The sequence below is a fragment of the Artemia franciscana genome, chromosome 4, assembly GCF_032884065.1.
Source record: "Artemia franciscana chromosome 4, ASM3288406v1, whole genome shotgun sequence".
Classification (NCBI taxonomy): Eukaryota; Metazoa; Arthropoda; class Branchiopoda; order Anostraca; family Artemiidae; genus Artemia; species Artemia franciscana.
Window position 1 is genome coordinate 18955792 of NC_088866.1, and position 21800 is coordinate 18977591.

At 36.7% G+C, this 21800-nt stretch overlaps 1 protein-coding gene across 1 annotated transcript in view; it reads right to left on the reverse strand.

Annotated features, from left to right (window-relative positions):
* The window catches only part of LOC136026099 (TATA-binding protein-associated factor 172-like), a 246494-nt gene that overhangs the window by 205810 nt on the left and 18884 nt on the right, over window positions 1–21800 (reverse strand). The window contains exons 6-9 of the mRNA XM_065702380.1: window positions 20285–20479; window positions 6022–6180; window positions 3948–4083; window positions 1925–2061 (exon numbers count right to left, since the gene is read on the reverse strand). Of these exons, the coding sequence (XP_065558452.1) occupies window positions 1925–2061; window positions 3948–4083; window positions 6022–6180; window positions 20285–20479 (627 nt within the window). The remainder of the gene's footprint in view (window positions 1–1924; window positions 2062–3947; window positions 4084–6021; window positions 6181–20284; window positions 20480–21800) is intronic.

The following is a 21800-nucleotide window of genomic DNA, read 5'->3' on the forward strand; positions in this document are numbered from 1 at the left end:
CAAACTTATATTGAGTAGGTATAAGTGAACAGAAATAACTGGGGCAAAAATAATGAAGAAAATCTTGAACCAAGTTAGCCTAAGTAACACACGAAAGTAAATAATCAACATCACACAAACACAAAAATGCAAAATATATCAATCAAGAGCGGAGTAGACCTTATATTCTCACACCAGTCGCCTTTAGTGATCTTACGCTTTTTCCCACTGCGACTCTGAATCCGATTTGTATTCTAGCCACAATTTGGCACCTTTTTGCTTCAGGCGTGTAAATTGTACGGATCCATTATCTCGTAATTCCTTACCTTTAGCCAGTAATTCATTTCTCACAGTATTTAATTTGGTCGGCAAGTCCGTGCAGATCCGGACCCCTGTTCCTTTCAATTTCGATATTGATCTGAAAATACATTGAATATCTTTTTCTGAGGATACTGAGAGGAAAACTGGAGGGGCGGTCGGCTTACGGGTAGACACGTTCGACTTCTGAGACATTCGGTAGCACTGTAATATTTGAACCTTATCCGTGATTTCCATTGTCGATGAGAATAATGTTGACACATTCGCGAAAACTGTCTGTTGCTGTTTTTCTTTTGATAATCCGTGGATGATTAAGTTGAGTTTACGGTCTTTAACTTCCATTTCGAGTAATTTCGCTTCGATTGTATCACATCTCGACTTTTGCTCTTCAAGCTGGTTTTCTAGGAAAACAATCTTCGAATCACGAGACTTCGATTCATTTTTCAAAATTTGAACCTCATCCGAAATCGACGACACTGTAATAGCAAGCTCACTTTGTTTGCTAATTATGAAATCTAGCTTCTTTTCCAGAGCCTTCATTCTATCATCAAACATTTTTTGGCTGATTGACGACATATTTATTTAGCTTTAAAGGCCGCTCTCAAGTGAAATTTAAACTTTAATTAAAAACATTAGCTTAGTTGCTAGCCGTATCCAAATAACAGAGACTGGGCTCCGTCAGTAATACTAGTCAAACAAGTTCTCTAGTTCACACGTTGAATGACAGATCGGTATGAAAAAGTATATTGATTTGTTAATGTTAAAAAAATATCCAATCTAAGACAGGTGCGTTCACTATGAACTCTGAATCAATACTGATACATTCTTTCTATTTGGGTCGGAGGAAAGAGTTGAATATAAAACTCAGCTCGAGCCGGATCTACCCCTAAATTTTGGCTAATTGCAAGCCGCCTAAAAACATCGTTTTCCCAACCATCACCCTTCCAAAAAACAAAACAAAAAACACTACACATGCTACATTTCTGCATGTCAATGCCATTGCCTTTTTTAATAGCGTGAAAAAAAAGGCTCTTTTGGCTCACAGCAGTTTTTTCCGTCCTTTATCTTAAAAAAGGCCGCAAAAACATTTCTGGCAAAAATACAGAGCTCCTCTTGCCGAATTAATCAGGAAATTGGAAGCTATCCTGTTCATCCGTGAAAAGGACAGCTTCTTACAAGTTGTTGGAAAAACCAGCCCCGAATCAAAATACATATAAAAATAGATATTTTACCAGCTGCACTCGAGCGGTTAGAAGAAAAATACACATTTACTGATAAACGTCTTAACTAATAATCAAATACCATGACGAATATAAGTTAAAGAAAAAGAAAGAAAGAAAGAGGGAAATGATAAATAGTACCTCTTATGAAATACACCCAAGATCCTAGAAGTGTGCGAATCTAAGTTAGGCGCTGCTTGCGTATGTATTTATATGTAACAAGTTAAGGTTAGGTTGTATTTATAAATTTAAGGATAGGGCGGTTTGCGTTCAAAAAGTTGATACGAAATGCCTTTCTAATATTTTATCAAGGCTGAAAAAAAAGGAATAAACCAATGTTCACTCGTTGAAATGAGCGTCCATTTAAACATTCGTTCAGTTAATGGTAACCAATAATAAGAACTCACCTGACGAGCTGCTAGTATGTATTTCATTCCAGTAATTCCACCATGCCTTGTGTCCCACTGTGAATGGTCAAGCAAGCGTATCAAAAGACCACAGAGTAAGTTTACTCTATTTGGTGTCAGTAAAGTTGAGACAGTTCCTATAAAATGAAAACCAATTATTTCTATAAATCTAAATAGTTCGTGGAAATTAATTGAAATAAATAAGGCTGATAATGCGCAAGAAGTTTTGTATTATTGGCTAAAAGTACACCCAAGATATTCATCCAAATTTTATAACCAAAATATTGCACTAAGCGATTGTTACCAGATGACAGGTATTAAGACACCACTCAATCCCGAACCCCAAAAATTTGAGAATCTGGTGGTCTACCATCTGAAGTAGGATGGCTTGTTAGTAGGTTTTACCACTTTACTGTATTAATAAACAAAAGGAAAGAGGATACTAATTAAAACGAGTTTTTAGAGCTACAAACTCACTAATTATATATTATTTTATTGTATATAACACATACAGCTAAACTGCGGATCACAAGCCACTTGCTTTTCGAAAGAATGAATGCGGGCCTAAAAAAAAATAATATAAAAATTGAAGATGATTAAATTTATTTATATTAAAATGAAAATAAAAGTAACAAGATGAAAAATTTTATGCTATTTAACAGTACAATTATAATGTCTTGAGACAAAAAAACAGGAAGTTGTTTTAAATAATAATTGCAAAACAAATTGAATTACAATAACTTCAAAAGAATCAAAAACCTTAAAACAAATCACAAATCAATCCAATCTGCAAACGAATTTTGGAAACTAGTACCACAACCAGAGTATCCCGATTCAGGAAAAGCTGCCAACAGATTATTGCTTCCATAATTAGCACAACATATTGTTGGATCCTTTTTTTCAATGATGAAGTTTATAAATCGAAGCATCGTTCTCAAATACAGTAAAATTTAAATATACGAATCTACCTATTTGAAAACTTACTCAAAAAAAAAAAAAATTCCATAACAACTCATGCTTTTAGTATTTTATTTTAATTTTGGCTCCAGACTTACAATGTTCAAATCAACTTATTGCAATAGAATTATATTAGTACTTTAGTCTTGGCTTTCCAAGGTTTTCAAAATACTATCCATTGCATTATTGATTTAGAAAATAAAGGCATCAGGGAACTTTGTAGTCTGTGTTAAAGACATGGGTGTAATAATTTGAATTTGGTGCAAAAAATCACTAAGCAGGAATGCTTTCCACTAGCAGCCCAGATTCGCTTTCCAGGTCTAGTCAATTTGTCTTGTCACAAATGGTAGGGCAGTATTTTAGTAGTAGCGAACATGAGATGGAAACTAAGTTAGCTTGCAAACAACGCCTTTGGTGCAAATAGCGCAATAGCAGTATAATGGTATAGATGGCGTAGTGTAAAATGGTAAATAGTGTGAATAACAGAAAGTAAAGCTTATAATAGAAAACAAAATCCCTCCTTTCCGTCTTATTTTCTTTGACAAACTGCTATTTTCATATTTAAGAACATTTATTTTCAATATAAAGAGTAGCTACTTCAATAACTTGACAAACAACTAAGCTTTTGGTCCCTGTGCACGGTTATGGCATTATATTTTTCTGTAATTTAATTTTTAAACGCAAGATGGCAATTTTACTATCATTTGATAGTTGAAATCCATTTACCAAATCAAATCTTTTAAGTTTGCCTTTGTTATTTTTTTAAACTGAAAAAATACATTAGAAACATACGAAAATACAATTTTTTTTTTTTTAAGTAATTTCAGATCCTGTTTTAAGAAAATGCCTGTTTAAAATCATAATTCTGGCTCGGAAAGTGCAATGATAAAAACATTCAGTGTAAGTTACAGCTATAAGCTTTAATTATTTATAAGCCATTTGGCTATGATTCAAAGCACAAATTAAAAAAAAAAAACGAAAAAACATACGTAATTAGGCAACATAAAGGTATATTATGCAAGGATTATAGAACGAACGTTATTAAATTAAATAGCAAACAACATACCGATAACCTGGGCAGCCGTTTCTCTTATTGGGGCTATAACTTGATCTCCGATGTAATCTCCAAATCTATCCAAGGCTAAGACGCAAACCAGTTTCACCGCAAGACTTTCAAGCCAAATCTGGTTTTCTTCAATCATCTAGGAAAGACAATAAATTACCAACAATATTCTGAAGATTCAAAATATTCTGTATAGCACAAAGGACAGTGAAAATTACATCTGAAAGCTTGGATGTCAGACGAAACTTATATAGCCAAATATGTCTTTAAACAAGTAGGGTAAATCGTACTCAATTATTAACAGAAAAAATCTTCATATTTAGCATTACGGATTTTTTTAGCAATAGCTGCCAATTTAAAAAAAAGAAACATGGATAGAAAATCAGAAAAATATAAGCTAAAAATATAACAGCTCAAGATAATGTAGTTTTCCTATGAAGTTGTAGCTGCCCTTGGGAATTAACAGTTTGTTGATGTTTGAATTTTTAAGAACGAGAAGCTTCATTAAATTTAACTACTTAATTTTACTAACATATTTTCTCGGTTCAACATGGCAACACTGAACAAAACTGTGGTACTGCCCCAAAAACTTCATAGTTTTGAAACAGCCAAAAGAACCATCTCAAAAACTTGCGGTTCTCACGGACGAATAGACCTAAGATAGGTCCAGAAGGGAGACAAAATGTTTTTATTGGAATGCCAGTGGTACATTAAGATTAAAAACTACAACTAAACTAACGTTTTAAAACATATATAAAAACCAGCCACCAGCCCGATAGATTTGCCTCCAACCAAACGTAGCACTCCCAGCCAAAGGCAGAGAATTAGGAAATTGGTGCCTGCGCTACGTGGAGAATTAGTCTTCGTGAGAAACAAAATGTTGCTAAAAGCACAAACAAGCTCCTTCCCGAGGAATAAAATTTAAACTCCTAAAAGGAATGTAATCAAGGAAGTAATCTCACATTTAGCGAAGTAGTTAGGATCTACCTTCTATAAAAGTTTTACTGATACAAAATCATTACAAATGAATTACAATATTCACTACCCAGGCAAGAATAATTCATATGCACACTGCACTATACTTTAAATGAAATTCTTAATTTTTACTTTTCAGGTTACTTCCAAAACACCCCAAAAAATTACTCAAATTTTAAAAGATAATAGTAATTAACAAGCTGGCAGAAATATGTCAGGTGGATACAGGGAACAAAGGATAACTTCTGCTTTTCGTAAAATTCTAAAATAAACATACTCAATTCGAAAAATTAAAACAAGCCTAAAAAAATCGAAATCATATTTCAATATCACTAATTTTAAATTCTATTTTAAAAACTAATTTCAAAGAAATACCAACTTAAAATTAATTTTATGAAATCAGAAATCAAAACTGCTCTAAGATTTCAACCGACTAATGGTAGACCTACAGCCCTAGAAAGTTTCGGTGTACTCCTAACGCATTTTTTTCACTGAATTCAATAAAGGAGCGAGACTTTCTTATCTAAACAGTTTTATGTATCAATTTTTAAAGCTCTTCTTCTCGACAATGTTTTACTTCTGGTTTTGGCATGAAAACATAAAATAAATTCCCTTACTCGTAAATTCCCACCGATAGTCAATTTTTAAGCAGAATTCATGTGATCAAGTTTCCTTAGCTTTTGCCAATTGATCTAAGGATTGATAATAAGCTCTCGAATTGGTTGGCCTTCGCTACATTCCACAAAGTTCAGATTAACAGAACTTCAATGCTGGTTCAAGCTAGCTCCATGATTTAGTTACTTTTAGTATAAATGGGCCCGACGTTAGCTAAATTTCATCATGAGGGACTTGAATTTTCGAAAAAGTTATAAGACTCGTTTCCAGAAAAGCTCGAAGAAATGTCCTTCCGTTTTTTTGGCACAATTATTGAATAGCCTCAACTGCTATTGTTTAGACAACTGATAAAATGTGCTAAGAACAATAAAACCAAAATAAGTTCAAATAAAAATACATAAATAGAGACAACATAAGTACACAGTAAAAAAAAAAGAAACCAAATAAGTAGACCCTACAAAAACTGTCAGAGCACACGACAACTCACCTGAGATTCTGTTTGAAAGGCATTAATTCCAGCCGTTTTCCCGTGAGTTTTCATCAGTTCTCTTAAACCACACGCAGCTCCGTGTCTAATCTCCCAGTTCGGGGAAAACAGGTCACTGATAAGTACATCACATAAATCGTTAAAAGGCCATGAATTAATCTAAAAGATAAGTCATAATAATAAATAGCATTGAGGATAAATGAAAAGACAACTAATTGTTAAATAAAAGTTGTTTGGGAGTAGAAGAGCCGACACATACGACAATATATTCTGTAGATCGATGGGCTAAAAGCCTAAATTTTGTTTTGATCAGAAGGGCTAGGGCTAAGTTGGTATTTGTTATTTCCTATTTGAATCTATCAGTGAAAAATATTACATTCAACTTTTTGTAAATAATTGGGTGATTGTCCCTTTTTAGCAGTTCACTTGTGAAACGCAATTGAGGGGGGGGGGGAGATTAATTGTCATAAAAAACAAAATTTGAGACGAAAGGTGATAATATTATGAAATAATGAAACGAGAATGAAAGAATGAGAATGATATCAACCAAAAACTGGGTGTCTTCAGATGGCCATAATTTGGTTGTAAAACTTAATATTACCCCCAAAAGAATTTATCTGTGCTCTTTGACAACCTGGACACACTTGCACTCTTTTAGTTTATTTAAATTATAAGAGTAGAAGTAGTAATAGTAGTATCCCAAAAAGTTTCAACTTAATATCCCCAGTCGTTCTCGATGAATGGCTAGGGTGTCGTATTGGCAACCATAAGCACAATGCCTTTTGATTTATTTTAAAGCAAGATTTAGTTTTAAACCACAATGGGCAAATCGCATAATTGTGGGGAATAGCTGTCTTAAAATTTTACTAGATTCGTTTGGGAATTGATTGGGCTTGAGAGAATGGCTGCTTGCCCTCCAATCTCTCGTTACTCTTAAAAAGGGCACCAGAACTTTAATTTTGATTTGAATTTGCTCCTTTAAAAGTTTCAATAATATTTCCAGCTATTATAGTCGTGCTGCCTATGATAGTGCTTATATGCCCTTTTGAAAACCGGCATGCATACATTTTTTTCCTTTATTTGACGCTCCTAAACGTCCCCAAAAAGTTTCATATTAATAACTTTAGAGTCATTAGTTATATTAACTATAGAGGTAGTATTAAAAGTATACATATAGTGTCTTCTGGCTAGTCCAAAATCCCCCACAACGTACCCTTAGAGGTCTAAATTAACAACACAAGTTGTTCTTCTGATATTTTTTCTCACCTTTTTAAAAGTCCATATACTCATAGTTTGTTTTGATTTAATCCAACATCCGCCTAGATATTCCTTAAAAGCTTCACCTTAATATCCTTAGCTTGCACAGTAGCAATAGCTGTAGTCACATTAGTAGCAGTATGCGCATAGCACCTTTGGTTTCTTCAAATTCCCCTTCAACAAACGCTGATAGTTTCAGCTTAATGCGTCCCATCAACCATTCCTGAAGCATTTCTGATGTGTCCGCTTGACAACATATGAGGTCATAGTGTGTTTCGATTGAGTTCCATACACTTTCTATACATCACAAAATTTTGCCTTAATATCCTTAGCTTTAATAGCAGTATTAGTGGCAGTAGAATTAATTGTAGTAGCCTAAGCTTTCGTGGCAGTAGCAGTACTTGAAGTAGTAATAATAGTAACAGTAGCATTAGTATGAGTAAAAGGTGTAGCATTAGGATGCAAATATTTTCTTTTGGTTAATTCAACATCCTTCACAACAAGCCCTGTTAGTTTCAACATCCCACACCAAACTGTTCCCAAGATATTGCTGTAACACCATTTTGACAAACTACACACAGAGGGTGTGTTCTGATTTAGTTCATCATCCCCCCTCAAAATTTCTTGAAAAATTCACCTTCATGCCCTTAGACACATATGTAATTGTAGTCACAGTAGTAGTATTGATATTACTAGTAATAGCATTCAACAGCTGTAGTACTACTAGAAGCAGTAGGACTAGCCTATTGCCGTTTGGTCAGTATTAAGGGGAAGCAATATTGCAACATCCCTCTCAAGCCCTGAAAGTTTCAACTTAATACAATTAGCCATTGCCATAAAAGTAAGTAAGGAAGTAAGTAAGTAGGTAAGTAAGTAAAATATTTATTACCCGTATTTTTCACATGGGAAAAAACAGAGCACAAGAAAAAAAAGAAAAGAAAAGAAAAAAGAGAAAAAAACGGAGAGAAATTTAAACACAACATGGAAAAATACACAATCAAGAACTGTAGAAACTTTTAAGCTAGGGGTAGTTCCAATTTGCCTGGAAATTAGAAATCAACCGGTTTACCGCGATACTATGGTCTGCAACCCTGTGTTTATCTATCAGATAAGTATTTCTCATCCACAAGGGGCATCACAGCAGAAACTCCGCAAACGTAGAATAAAGGGACCGGGGCTTGCGTCTTTGGGTGTCAGTTAATACATTTCGAAATGGCACGATATATAGAATAAGCGGCAGTACGACAGCGTTATGCATATTCGCGAGATACTTTCGGCATAAGAGGAGTCTGCTAGTGACGATAGACCCATACGCGGTGCGGAGGTTTTTCTCGACGTGTTTGACGAGCAGTAGATGAGTTTCGTTAAGGTTACAACCTATGGGCAGACCCAGATACACGACATGAGATGAAACGGTAATTGACTCGCTATCCAGCAGGAGGTGTTCAGGCTGATAAGAACTATCGTTGAAAAAAATAACTATAGATTTAAAAGTATTGAAAATGAGGCCGATTTTTCGGTATTCATCAGGTAGGATCGAGAAATTCAATTGCAGACCCCTAACAGACCGACTTAGATTTAATAGATCATCCGCGTATGTAAGTAGCGACACATTTATATTCTTGGAGATACATGAAACATTGACACATGCCTGGGCATTTAAAACGCCGTTATTGTACAAACTTGGGGATAATAATGAGCCCTAGCGGACACCTTTCTTTACTGCAACAACCACTGATGTGATGCGGTTACCTATCTTTATACGCGCTTTTAACAGCATTACATATCGTACAGTACGCTAGTGACACGGAGGTTTAAACCTAGCTGGTAAGCGGCTAAAAGGGCCTGAGCGTGAATCGACGAATCAAACACTTTACTCAAATCAAAAGCACCGTTCATTATAAGGTTACCAGATTCGTGAGAATCAGCTAGAATAGTGGCAAGACAGAAGAGAGTGTGAGCACAACCTAGACCCGGTCGGAAACCGAACTGGTGGTGAGGCATTCGGCATGAATATTGAATTTCTTTTGTGACTAAGAGCTCTAGAACTTTACAGATCACTAGAGCACTTGTTGGATAATACCGATTCTAGCCGGTTTGCGAAGGGATTACACGTATTTGGGTTGGGGGCACTGAATTCGTGGGAAAAGTACGATTCCAAACATTTTTCGCCAATCGAATCAGGGGTTTTCCAGTTGGTAGTACCGCTGCTTTAGATTTGTCCTAAGTTACAAGGCTCCATTCGTACTTCCCTCGACGGAGTTAAAAATTGTCATTATTCAAAGCGTGACCACAAATATTCGACGGGAAGTTTTTCCTTTCTTCGGCGGTAACAATGGTAGGAGAAGGCTTTTTCAAGACTACTGAGTAAGACGGAGGAGAAGGGGTAGACTCAATAGCTTGAGCAGCAACAGGGTTGCCTTCAGGCCACGGTAATGGTTTCTGGTTCAAACGGTCAAGCAGGCCATTGAACTTGCGATTCATCTGGTTGACGGTGGACACTACGCAAGCAGCGATCTCTTCATTGCAGGCGAGAACTTCTTGGGGCTCAAAAATAACGAACTGGGGAAGCTGTCTCTCTTCTTTGGCACAGCAAGCGAACATCGTCGCTTGCATCGAGGAAGAACAAGTTGTCCTCGTCCTTTACATGCTTTATTACACGTTCCCCTAAGTCCGACATACGATAGGTAATTTCCTTCGCTTCTAAAATCACTTCACGGCTGAAAAACTCGTGTTCTCACCTTGTTTTCACACCTGATATCATAGCTCTTGAGATAAGGTTCAGTACTGCATTCCGCACTATGTTATCACCCATCACAAACCGGTTTAACCCGGGAAAAATTAAATGCGAATTCTCTTGTCGAGAGCCAACACTAGCGTAAACAATGTCTAATCAGTAAGCATAGGTCAACACAAACAAAGGAATAGCAAGGGATAAACAAGGGAAGCGTCAGTCCCCCTTCGCCTAATCCCCATAGTTTAAGGGAGACTCTCCCCGCAGGTACAACGGCGCTTGCGACCGGGAACTCCCCCTCTTCTGCTTGCCTGTTTTTGTTACTTTAAACAACTAAAAGCACTCCTTTCACTCAGTCCAAACCCTCCCTCACTGTCAAAATCAGAATAATAATCAAGCCAAAAGACAGTTCCTTTCACTAATTAAAATAATTCATTAACAAGAGCTAAGAGCTCATATGGCACTTATGACGAGGTCGGAAGAGCCAAGAGCTGATATGGTATGAGCTCTTGCAAAATTCTAAGAATCATAAGATGGCTTTAAAAGGAAAATCAGAAGCTTAATGCCGGTTGGGATTTAAAATAAGAGCTCTGAGTCACGAGGCCCTTCTAAATATCAAAATTCACTAAAATCCAATCACCCACTCGTTTCTCTCCCTTCAGCCCCCCGGATGGTCATCAAATCAGGGAAAACGACTTTATCAAGTCAATTTGTGCAGCTCCCTGACACACCCACAAATGTTCATCGTCCTAGCACGTCCAGAAGCACCAAACTCGTCAAAGCACTGAACCCCACCATCTAACTCCCCCAAAGAGAGCAGATCCAGCTCGGTTACGTCAATCACGCATCTACGACATTTATAAGCGTTTTCCAAGATTTCCGGTTTCTCCCTACAACTCCCTCCAATGTCAACAGATCTGGCCGGGGTTTGAAATAAGAGCTCTGAGACATGAGTTCCTTCTAAATATCAAATTTCATTAAGATTCGGTCACCCGTTCATACGTTAAAATACCTCAATTTTTCTAATTTTTCCGAATTAACAACCCCGAGCTCCCCTAAAGAGAACGGATCCGTTCCAATTATGTCAATCACGTATCTATAACTTGTGCTTATTCTTCCCATCAAGTTTCATCCTGATCTATCCACTCTAAGCGTTTTCCAAGATATCCGGTTTCCAAGATTTCCGGTTTCCCCCTCCAGCTCCCCCAACGTCACCAGATCTGGTCGGGATTTCAAATGAGAGTTCTAAAGCAAAAGATCCTTCTAAAGATCAAATTTCATTAAGATCTGGTCACCCGTTCGTAAGTTACAAATATTTCATTTTTTATAATTTTTCCGAATTACATCCCCCCCCCAACTCTACCAAAGAGAGCGGTTCCTGTCCGGTTATTTCCGTCACATATCTTGGACTTGTGCTTATCCTTCCCACCAAGTTTCATCCCGATCTCTCCGCTTTAAGCATTTTCCAAGATTTCCGGTCCCCCTCCCAATGACACTGAATCTGGTCGGGATTTGAAATAAGAGATCTGAGTTACGAGGTAATTCTAGATTTGAAGTTTCATTAAGATCCGATCACTCTTTCGTAAGTTAAAAATATCTCATTTTTTTCTAATTTTAAGGATTAACCTTCCCCCCAACTCCCCCAAAGAAAGCGGATCCGTTCCGGTCGGTTATGTATATCGAGTATCTATGATTTATGATTATTTTTCCCACCAAGTTTCATCCCGATCCCTCCACTCTAAGCGTTTTCCAAGATTTTAGGTTCCCCCCTCCCGACTCCCCCCAATGTCACCGGATCCGATCGGGATTTAAAATAACAGCTCTGAGACACAATATCCTTCCAAATATCAAATTTCATTAAGATCCGATCACTGCTTCTTAAGTTAAAAATACCTCATTTTTTCTAATTTTTCAGAATTAGCCCTACCCCCCAGCTCACCCAAAGAGAGCAGATCCGTTCCGGTTATGTCAATCACGTACCTAGAATTTGTGATTATTTTCCCCACCAAGTTTCAACTCGATCCTATTTTTCCATTTTCTATTTTTTCCGATTTAACCGTCCCCCCGCTCCCCACAGAGGGTCGAATCAGGAAACGATACTTTCTAATTTAATCTGGTCTGGTTCCTGATACGCCTGCCAAATTTTTCGTCCTAGCTTACCTGGAAGTGCCTAAAGTAGCAAAACCGGGACAGACAGACCGACTGACCAACAGACAGACCGACATAATTTGCGATCGCTATATGTCACTTGGTAGATACCAAGTGCCATAAAAACTTGGCAAACAACTTCTTAATATCCAGAAAAAAGAGCTATTTTTCACTTATAATATATTCCGAAACAACACGGTTAATCCGGCTTAATTCAACTTGTTGTTAACTGGCCAAATACCAAAAGAAAAATGCTGATATGTCCTTTTGATAACCTGTATCTTCATATACTTCTTGAAATTTTCATCTCAGTACTTTCAGCCCTACATGTAGTTGTAATAGAAGTAGCAACAATAAATGTGGCATTAGCAGTAGTATGCACACATTGCCTTTTGGTGAGATGATCTTCAAGGAGGCACACTCGTGCCTCTATAAAGAGGCGAACCACGACAATGTTAAGCGATCTTCGGTTCCAGTGGTCGCGGAAGGATGGGGAGGGATGCATTTCGTAGCCCTAGCTCCAACTAAGAAACCTGCCAAATTTCATACCCATCCGACTTTTCCTTCATGGGGAAAATCTGGCCGAAAGTTTCGACCCACCAACCCTAGACCCCCTTTAACGTTGTCCGATCGGACTGAAATTCACAAGTTAAGGTCCCCTAGGGCCCAGGAGCTTATTCGCGAAATTTCAGCTCGATTCGATAACTCCTTCCCTGTTTTCCAGAAACCACGCATAGCCACTTAATCTTCATATTCTTTTTTTTTCTGCCACGCCTACAGGTCACAGCCGACATCGGATCTGGGTGTACGAAGACTCATTCGACGCGGAATTCTCCGAGTAAGTGCCCTTGAAAGTTTCGTAGGAAAATCTTAACCCCCCGATTTTCTAGCTTAGAAAAACCCATTTCCCCATAAGAGCCCATGTTAATTTTGAAATTCTTACAAGTTATTATTAATTGTTAGCTCACGTTAACTTTTAGATGCCCGGTTAGTTCAGTCGGTAGAGGGTGGGACTTTTAAACCTAAGATCAAGGGTTCAAGTCCCTTATCGGGCGGTTTTTTTTTCACAAAATATGAAAAAAACTTCGTTTTCTTAAAGAGTTAAAGAAGCTGCGTCCCAAAGTCGAAACTTAAAACGTACAGGAATTAGGAGAAGCAGCTGGGGGGCTGCCGCCCCCCAAAACCCTCGCTTTTAAAGACTATTTTGTACAGGTTTTTTGTTTTGTTAATTAAAAGAGGGCCTTTCTGAAGCCAAGAGCGGGGGGTTAGGGGGGCGGTAGCCCCCCACAACAAAAAACCTGTACAAAAGAGTCTTTAAAAACGGGGGGTGCCAAGTGCCTCTCCCAATTCCTGTACGTTTTAAGGTTCGACTTTGGGACGCAGCCTCTTTAACTCTTTAAGAAAACGAAGTTTTTTCATATTTTCCCTTTAAGTATTCTCTGAAAGTTCCAGCTCAATACCCAAACCACTTCTTAATATACGCTAGTTTGACAATGTGCAGGCACATAGCTTCTTTGGATTTAGTTCAAATTTTCCCTTAATACTGTAAATGGAGTAGTGTGGTAGTAGTAGTGGTAGTTGTAGTAGCATTGATAGCATGCAAATATTGCCTTTTTAATCATCTTCCTTATCGTTTCCTGAATTTCCCCAAATTAATATATCCAGTTATTCCTGTTTTACCGTTTTGAGAATATTCTAACTTACACCCCTTGTCCTGAGGACTATTGGCAGGTTGACATCCCCAAAGACATAATTACTGAGCCTTTCAATAATGCTGAGCAAAATCGCTCTCTCAAATTTTGCTCGGATATTTTTTGGGGAATGATAGGCTTGGGAGGGGTGACGTCCCTCCGTTCACTTTTGACTCATAAAAAAGGCACTAAAACTTCCGACTTGTAATCACAAAAGCTCCATCCGATCCAAATTCAATTCGACTATCCTTTCCAAGAAAACCTTAGATGACTTGGGCAAAACTTACAACCCTTGCCCAGGGGTTCTGGGGGATTGTGTGCACCCCAATAGCATTGTCAATATAATGTTAGACTCTTGGTAACACAACGGAAAAATCACAATTTCTATTGAATACTTTTTGGGAGAAGAGGATGTCAGGGAGGGGGGTTAGTTACTCTCCATCAGGTTTGACTATTAAAGAAGGCCCTTTCAATTTAAAATCGAATGAGCCTTTTTTGAAGTTCTCTGACACCAAATGGCATTCTTAAAATTTGTCTTCGGTAAGAACAGTAGTCTTCGGTAAGAGGGGGGGGGGGTTCTTAGTGATCAAATCGGATTTTTATTGATTAATCGTTGAACCCAGCTTAATATGCTTCAACACTGACTTAACAAGTAAGAACGTGACAAAGATATGCAATATATGTGCTTTTACCTTCGCACTGTTGATTAAGCCGACGGTCTTTTCTAAAATTCAAAATGAAGCACAGAGCAGTTTTCGAAACGTGTCTTATTCAAGGTAATAACATCAGGTTTATTACGAGTCGTGCCAAATACAATCGTTTCTTTTAATTAAATACGAAGCTGATTGCTGACACATATAGCACGTAACAAAGAATACAAATGACCACCAAAAACAGAACAAGTTAGTTTGAGGAGTCTGAAGTGTAAACGATGATCTTCTTTTGTGTCTTTTCGTTTAGTCTCATTTCAAAAATTTGTGCATGCGCCTCGAGACATACCGTAAAAATAGACTGCAACGAACTGAAGGATCATATGGCCTTTTTCAAAAAGTTTTCTGACCAACTTTATGATACCACAACTAGCTGTGGGAAAATAGAGAGGTTTATGTGGCATTATAGCCTGTCACGATATTTATCTCAAGACTATAGTGGAAAGAATATGGAAGAGATGTATAATTATCTAACATTTGATTTGGTCATGATTAAAACTATGGCAGACGAGTTAGATATAGTTGAACAAAACCAGTTGCACAGAATGATAGCTGATGAACTTGAAAAACTTGGAAAAGTTTTTATATCCTATTGGACGGTACTTATTCCAGAAAATTTCTCTGTGTCTGCAGTTTTGATGGAAGCCTTGAATTTTAGAAACATCCCTAAGACTTTGAGTTGTTACTCATTAGCAAAAATTCGAAGCCTCTTGAAAAAAGCTTATAATTATATTACCGGGGCTAAGTATTTCTGTAACAATCGGACAATTACTACCCAATATGAAAATTTAAAGAAAAAGTTTAGCTTTTTAGACTATGGTTTCAATGACGAATTTTTACCCAATTTCAAAATTTACAGAAATGAAAGTTGTGTTTCTAGATTTGGGCTTGCCAAGTTCACCAAATGTTTAATCCAACCATGGGGTCAATCAAGACACATGCTAAAATCGATCAAAATCCAATCAATCTTGAGGCAAAATTTCAGAATAATATATGAAATATTGGAAGAATTTCAAAAAACAAGACACTATATTGAAGAGAAAAAAGCAGAACTTGTCTGTACTAGTAGAAAAATAAAAGTTGTCACAAACTTGTTTTGTCAGGATAAACAGGTCATTCGGAATTTAACCGGACCGGTTGCAGTCCCATCACTGTCTCTTGTTAGTCCATTCTCTCATAAAACCTTTCAGTCTTTCTTCCCTGACATTTTAAAAATAATCGAGAATCTTCAATTCAGTAAATGGAACTTTTTGTCATTTCCCCTTGTTCTTGAATCCAATCACGTTGTAGCAGCTGAATCAAAAATACACGCGTGTTCAACAATTGCAAGAAATATCCAAAATATTAGTAAAGCCACTAGCTCAAAGGGTATATTTCTTCAGTTCCGTTTATTCGAGGATCAAAATTTAATACAAGCAAGTCAAGAATGGTTTCAACTTTTATGCTTACCGATTATTTTAAATGTCGTGAAACGAATGGAAAACTTGCATAGTATAAGTGTTTTTTCTGGAATGGATCGTTATGCAAAAGGATGCTCCAAAAAAGAAGACATCAGAAGAGCTAGTCAATTCCTAGATACCGGTGAATACAAACTTTCAAAGGACCTAGATGGCTCTAGCTCAAAAATTTTATCGAATACTGATGAGACAGGTGAAAATACTTTTAACTGTAGTTCATACAATGAAGTGATAATCAATATTACTACAATTGTCAAGGACAGTAGAATACTGGTAACAAATTTTCCTTATACTGACAGATCAAGCTTTTGTGACTTTCCATGTGGGTCAAATCATTCCAATTTAAGCTTTTTGATCCATAAAGATGACAATAAATCGCAAGACCCTGTTAAGGACATTGCAGTGCCTTTTTTTCGACTAAAAAGAAAGAAAGTAGACATTGGGTCATCCTTTTTTCAATCCAATTTTTTACTAAAGTATGTCGTCCCTTAAAAATGTACTTTAGAAACAGTAGGAGTAAAAATAAAGCATTACCATTGTGGTTATGTCTTAAAACGAATACAAATTTACACGTTTATATAAGCACATATTGTGAAAATAGGGTTTCGTCAAAGCGAAAATGTTAGACTTAAACTCCCAAGGTTTGGGCGGGACGGAGGAGGTGTTGTCTGTAAAAAATAGACCAATGAGCATTGCTAACTTATAAGAATGAAAACTGACGCTAGTGTGAAAAAATCACTAACCTCACCTAACGATTGGCTTCCTTTACCACTTTTATTAAAACCCTGCAATTGCGCTTCAAAATTAAAATCAGATACTTTTTCTTTACTGATTTTGACAGTTACACTGATTGATTATTACACGAAAAAAACGTCCAAGAAACGTCAAATGCTAGATGGTGTTGGGTACTTGTTTCTTTCTCACCCTAGCGCCAGCTACACACTCGTAACGTACCAATGCTCATTTGATCGCCGTTTTTAAATTTAATGCAAAAACTTTCTCTTTTACGATTACACATAGTAAATATATTCCAAGTACGACATTGTATATACACGACATATTTCGTGTATATACATTTTATGAAGCTGTAGCTTATCAATCGAAGAGACCACAAAGTCGGAATTCCCCGTAAAAGCTATTTTCTAACTTAAATGCTTTCCAGTTGGTTGATATGAAGTTAAAAGCGGCTATTTATCCAGAGTCACCTGAGAGCATTAGATATTTTTTCAATACCCTAACAGCTGTGTAAATATATGTTTAAAAAAAAATCATTCGAAGTTAACTGATGGAAAGTTTTTTTTTACCAAACGTACAAATTCAAACTTTCCGTATAGTGCTTTTATTTGGGAAGGGAAAAAACAAGGAGTCAAGGTTTTTCTTTTCTTTTAAAAAAAGGCTTTTTTAGACATCTTAGCTCAGTGGTTTAGCTAAGTTTTTTTTGCAAAAGCTTTTTGCAAAAAAAAAAAACAAATAAAAAACAGCTTGTATTAAATACATTCAGTTCCGATGTCTAATAAAGATGACAGCGAAAAAAAAGAACACAGGATAAGAAAAGAAAAAGAAATGCTGGGTAAGTAGACACAAGAGCCATTCTCAATCTCGGTACATAAACTCACACAAAAAAAAAATATTCAAATCCTCATGTTCCTTCATCATAAATAAACAACAATCTTTAAATTTTCCTTCCTAATCTTTACTGAGATTACTAAGATATTTCAATTAAAATTCTACATTTCAAATTATATTCATTTGGAACTAACAGTATTTAGTACCTAATTGAGAACCTAGATTTTCCAGAAAGAGCAGAAGAAATTTGATGTATTCTAGAAGGTCTAAAAGCTGAAAAGGCGGCAAAATCAGCAAATATCTAGCGTTGCTAACTGAATAAATAAAAAGGCATATATGAATATGCATAAACAATTAATTACACATCCGAACACTTAATTGCATAAATAAATTTTCATTGAGGAGAAATCCAAAATCACTTATAGAAGACAAAACACAAGTAACCTTAGGTTCACACACAAGAAGTTGCTGCAATAGGCAATTTTCGTCAATCGCGTCAATTGGCAATTTTCGTTGCCTTGTTGTTCACACAGGATTTTCGCATCAGCAAACTTTTATCAAACAGTTCGTGGTAACGAACTGTAGTAAGGAGCGACCCGGCTCAATAGTAACCAAAACTCTAAAAAATAGAATTTTGATGCCAATACATACATCAAAAGAATCGCATTTTAATGCTGATTTTAAATATATAAGTTTCATCAAGTTTAGTCTTACCCATCAAAAGTTACGAGCCTGAGAAAATTTGCGTTATTTTAGAAAATAGGGGGAAACGCCCCCTAGAAGTCATAGAATCTTTACGAAAATCACACCATCAGATTCACCGTATCAGAGAACCCTACTGTAGAAGTTTCAAGCTCCTATCTACAAAAATGTGGAATTTTGTATTTTTTGCCAGAAGGCAGATCATGGATGCGTGTTTACTTGTTTTTTTGTTTTTTTTTTCTTTTTCCCAGGGGTGATCGTATCGACCCAGTTGTCCTAGAATGTTGCAAGAGGGCTCATTTTAACGGAAATGAAAAGTTCTAGTGCCCTTTTTAAGTGACCAAAAAAATTGGAGGGCACCTAGGCCCCCTCCCAAGCTAATTATTTTACCAAAGTCAACAAATCAAAATTCTGAGATAGCCATTTTATTCAGCGTAGTCGAAAAACCTTATAACTATGTCTTTGGGGACGACTTACTCCCCCACAGTCCCCGTGGGAGGGGCAACAAGTTACAAACTTTGACCAGTGCTTACATATAGTAATGGTTATTGGGAAGCGTACAGGCGTTTTCAGGAGGATTTTTCTGGTTGGGGGAGGGGTTGAGAAGAGGGGGATATGCTGGGGGAACTTTCCATCGATAGTTTGTCATGGCGGAAGAAAATCTCCATGAAGGGAGCGCAGGATTTACTAGCATTATTTAAAAAAAAATGAAAAAATAAATATGAAAAAGTTCTTTCAGCTGGAAGTAAGGAGCAGCATTAAAACTTAAAACAAACAGAAATTATTACCCATTTGAGGGGCTCACCTCCTCCTAATACCTCGCTCTTTACGCTAAAGTATTTTTAGTAATTTCAACTATTTATTCTACAGCTTTTGTGATTCGGGGGTCATTCTTAATGAATTGGGACAAAATTTAAGCTTTAATGTAAAGAGCGAGGATCTGACAAGGGGGGAACCCCCTCATATATGTAATAAAAATATGAGAATACAAAAGTTCTTTACTTAAGCTAATTTATAAGTTACGTAAATCTTTTACTAATAAAAATATTCGTAAAAAATCAAAAATTCTAGTTGCCTTTTTAATTAACCAAAAAACCGGAGGGCAACTAGGCTTCCTCCCCCGCTCTTTTTTTCTCAAAATCATTCGATCAAAATTATGAGAAAGCCATTTAGCCAAAAAAAAAATGCAAATTTTGTTTTAATTATTCCTCTGCGGAGAGCCAAAATCAAAACATGCATTGATTCAAAAACGTCCAGAAATTAAATAAAAAAAACAAGTTTTTTTAACTGAAAGTAAGGAACGACATTAAAACTTAAAACGACCAGAAATTACTTCGTATATGAAAGAGGCTGCTTCCTCATCAACGCCCCGCTCTTTACGCTAAAGTTTTTTACTGTTTTAAAAAGAAAAATTGAGAGAAAGAGTCAAACTTCAGCGTAAAGAGCGAGGCGTTGATGAGGAAGCAGCCTCTTTCATATACGAAGTAATTTCTGGTCGTTTTAAGTTTTAATATCGCTCCTTACTTTCAGTTAAAAAAACTTGTTTTTTTTATTTAATCCGCAAAAAAAAATTGAAATTAAAGCAGATGAGAAAAATGAAACAAAAAGATGCTCTGCTTCTATCTCTTGTTGCAAGGAGGAGAAAGAGAAAGAGGAATTCTGTAAGCTTTCCTAGTCTTTCCTAGCTTTTGTGACTTTTTGCTTTCTTTTCTTATGTTAAAGAATTAAACTGAACAGCCATTATCAGCTTCTCAATAATATTATCCGCATCTTCCATTATGTTGCTGTTGCGTACAGAAAATTGCTATAAAAATTGCTTCGTCGCAAGATTAAAGTTGAGTTTTTTTCAACTCTGCGAAGTTGCTCAACGGAGCAACTAAAATTGCTCAAACTGGCAGCTAAATTGCGGCGATGGGTGATTTTTGCTCCTGTTTGAACATGTGTGTGAGCCCAGAGTAGGAAGGGAAAAACGAACTAGAAAAATTATTTATAACTCACGTCTCCCCAAGCCGAATCCAAATCTGGTGCTGGACAAATCAGGTACCCCTTTTCTTCTTCTTCATGTTTAATTTTCTTCGCTACCGAGTGACCATTTAGGTCAGAATTACTTTTGCTTCTGATTAGCTTCCTTTTCAATTTATTCAGTTGCAAAAAAACTGGTGTTCGGATTCCAAGCATTTCTGTCACGGGGATCTAGAATACGTAAGATATATATATAGAAATATAGAAATATACATTGATCTTCAACTCACGAATAAATTATTCATGACGGACGTTTTCTTGAGATCTTACGTACTTATTCAAAAGAAAAATTAATGTAGAAAGATTAAAACCATTGCTTTTTTGTCTCTAATTCCAACTAAAAACTAAATATGTCCTTAGTCTCGAGGGCCTAAAACAGCTAATAATTACAGCAATGTTCGCACAAGTATTTGCCCTAAGCGAGGATGTGGGAGGGGTGGGGGAATCACAGGATTTTTTAAAAGGAGGATCAAAAAGGCGGATAAGAGCGTATTCTTAAGATCGAATCTTTTGTTCTCTTTGGGAAAGGGTCTTTAAGCCAGAATCGTTCAAAGAAGAGGGGAGGGGTAAGCTGTCCCGGGTCCTCCCTTTCATCACATTTTTCATGGCTTCTTTTTGCTTATATATGATCCGAGAGGGGGTGCTGTAATTAATTTTGCCCAGGGCACCACCACACCCTAGGAACTGTTCAGCTTTCAGGAGACTTTACGAGACGATTCCAGCCCATCTCCTCCCATCCTATAGATTAGTTATTCACAACGTGAGGTGCAGGCTCCAATAGCGGGGCGTGGAGTCATGGGCTGGACGAGCACCCTTTAGCGCTGGCTATACCTTAGAGCCTCAATTTTGAAAAAGCAAAACAGTTTTTATGTGACTGGCGTCAGATTCATATGCATTTAATGACCAAAAAAGATACATAATAGTATTTCAGCAGCGTCATGCACTGTATAAAAGGTGTTTATGTAGATAATATTTTCCTTAGCATCAAATATGTCCAGAAAAGGGCCTAAAAAATAAAAATATCAAATTGATGTACCGAATACCAAAGGCCTTTATAGCTTCCTTCGGGTGAATAAATTTAAAAAAACAAAATTCGACTATAACGAGGGGGACATCAGGATTTTAGACATGCCTAGGTAGGGCAAGGCACAAAATCGGTTGCGATGAAACGATTAAGAATTCGTTGTATATTTTGAAAAATAAAACATAATGAAAGAATTTCCGAGTCTGTTACATTTCTGCAACCGACGACTCGATCCCGCTGCAGACTTTATTCAAAAGCACAGAAACAGTAGACAAAATAAGAAGGTCTTGTCCAATATGAAGCGTACAGCGGTACAATACTAACCCTAACCCAAATTCATCAACTATTGGGGCTGATTTCGTCTAGAGTCAGTTTAAAAAAAATAAGTTAGAGATCACGCTGGATAGACTGGTTGCAATCTTAAACATTAAAAATCACCAAAATCAGAAAATAACACTTCCTTATATA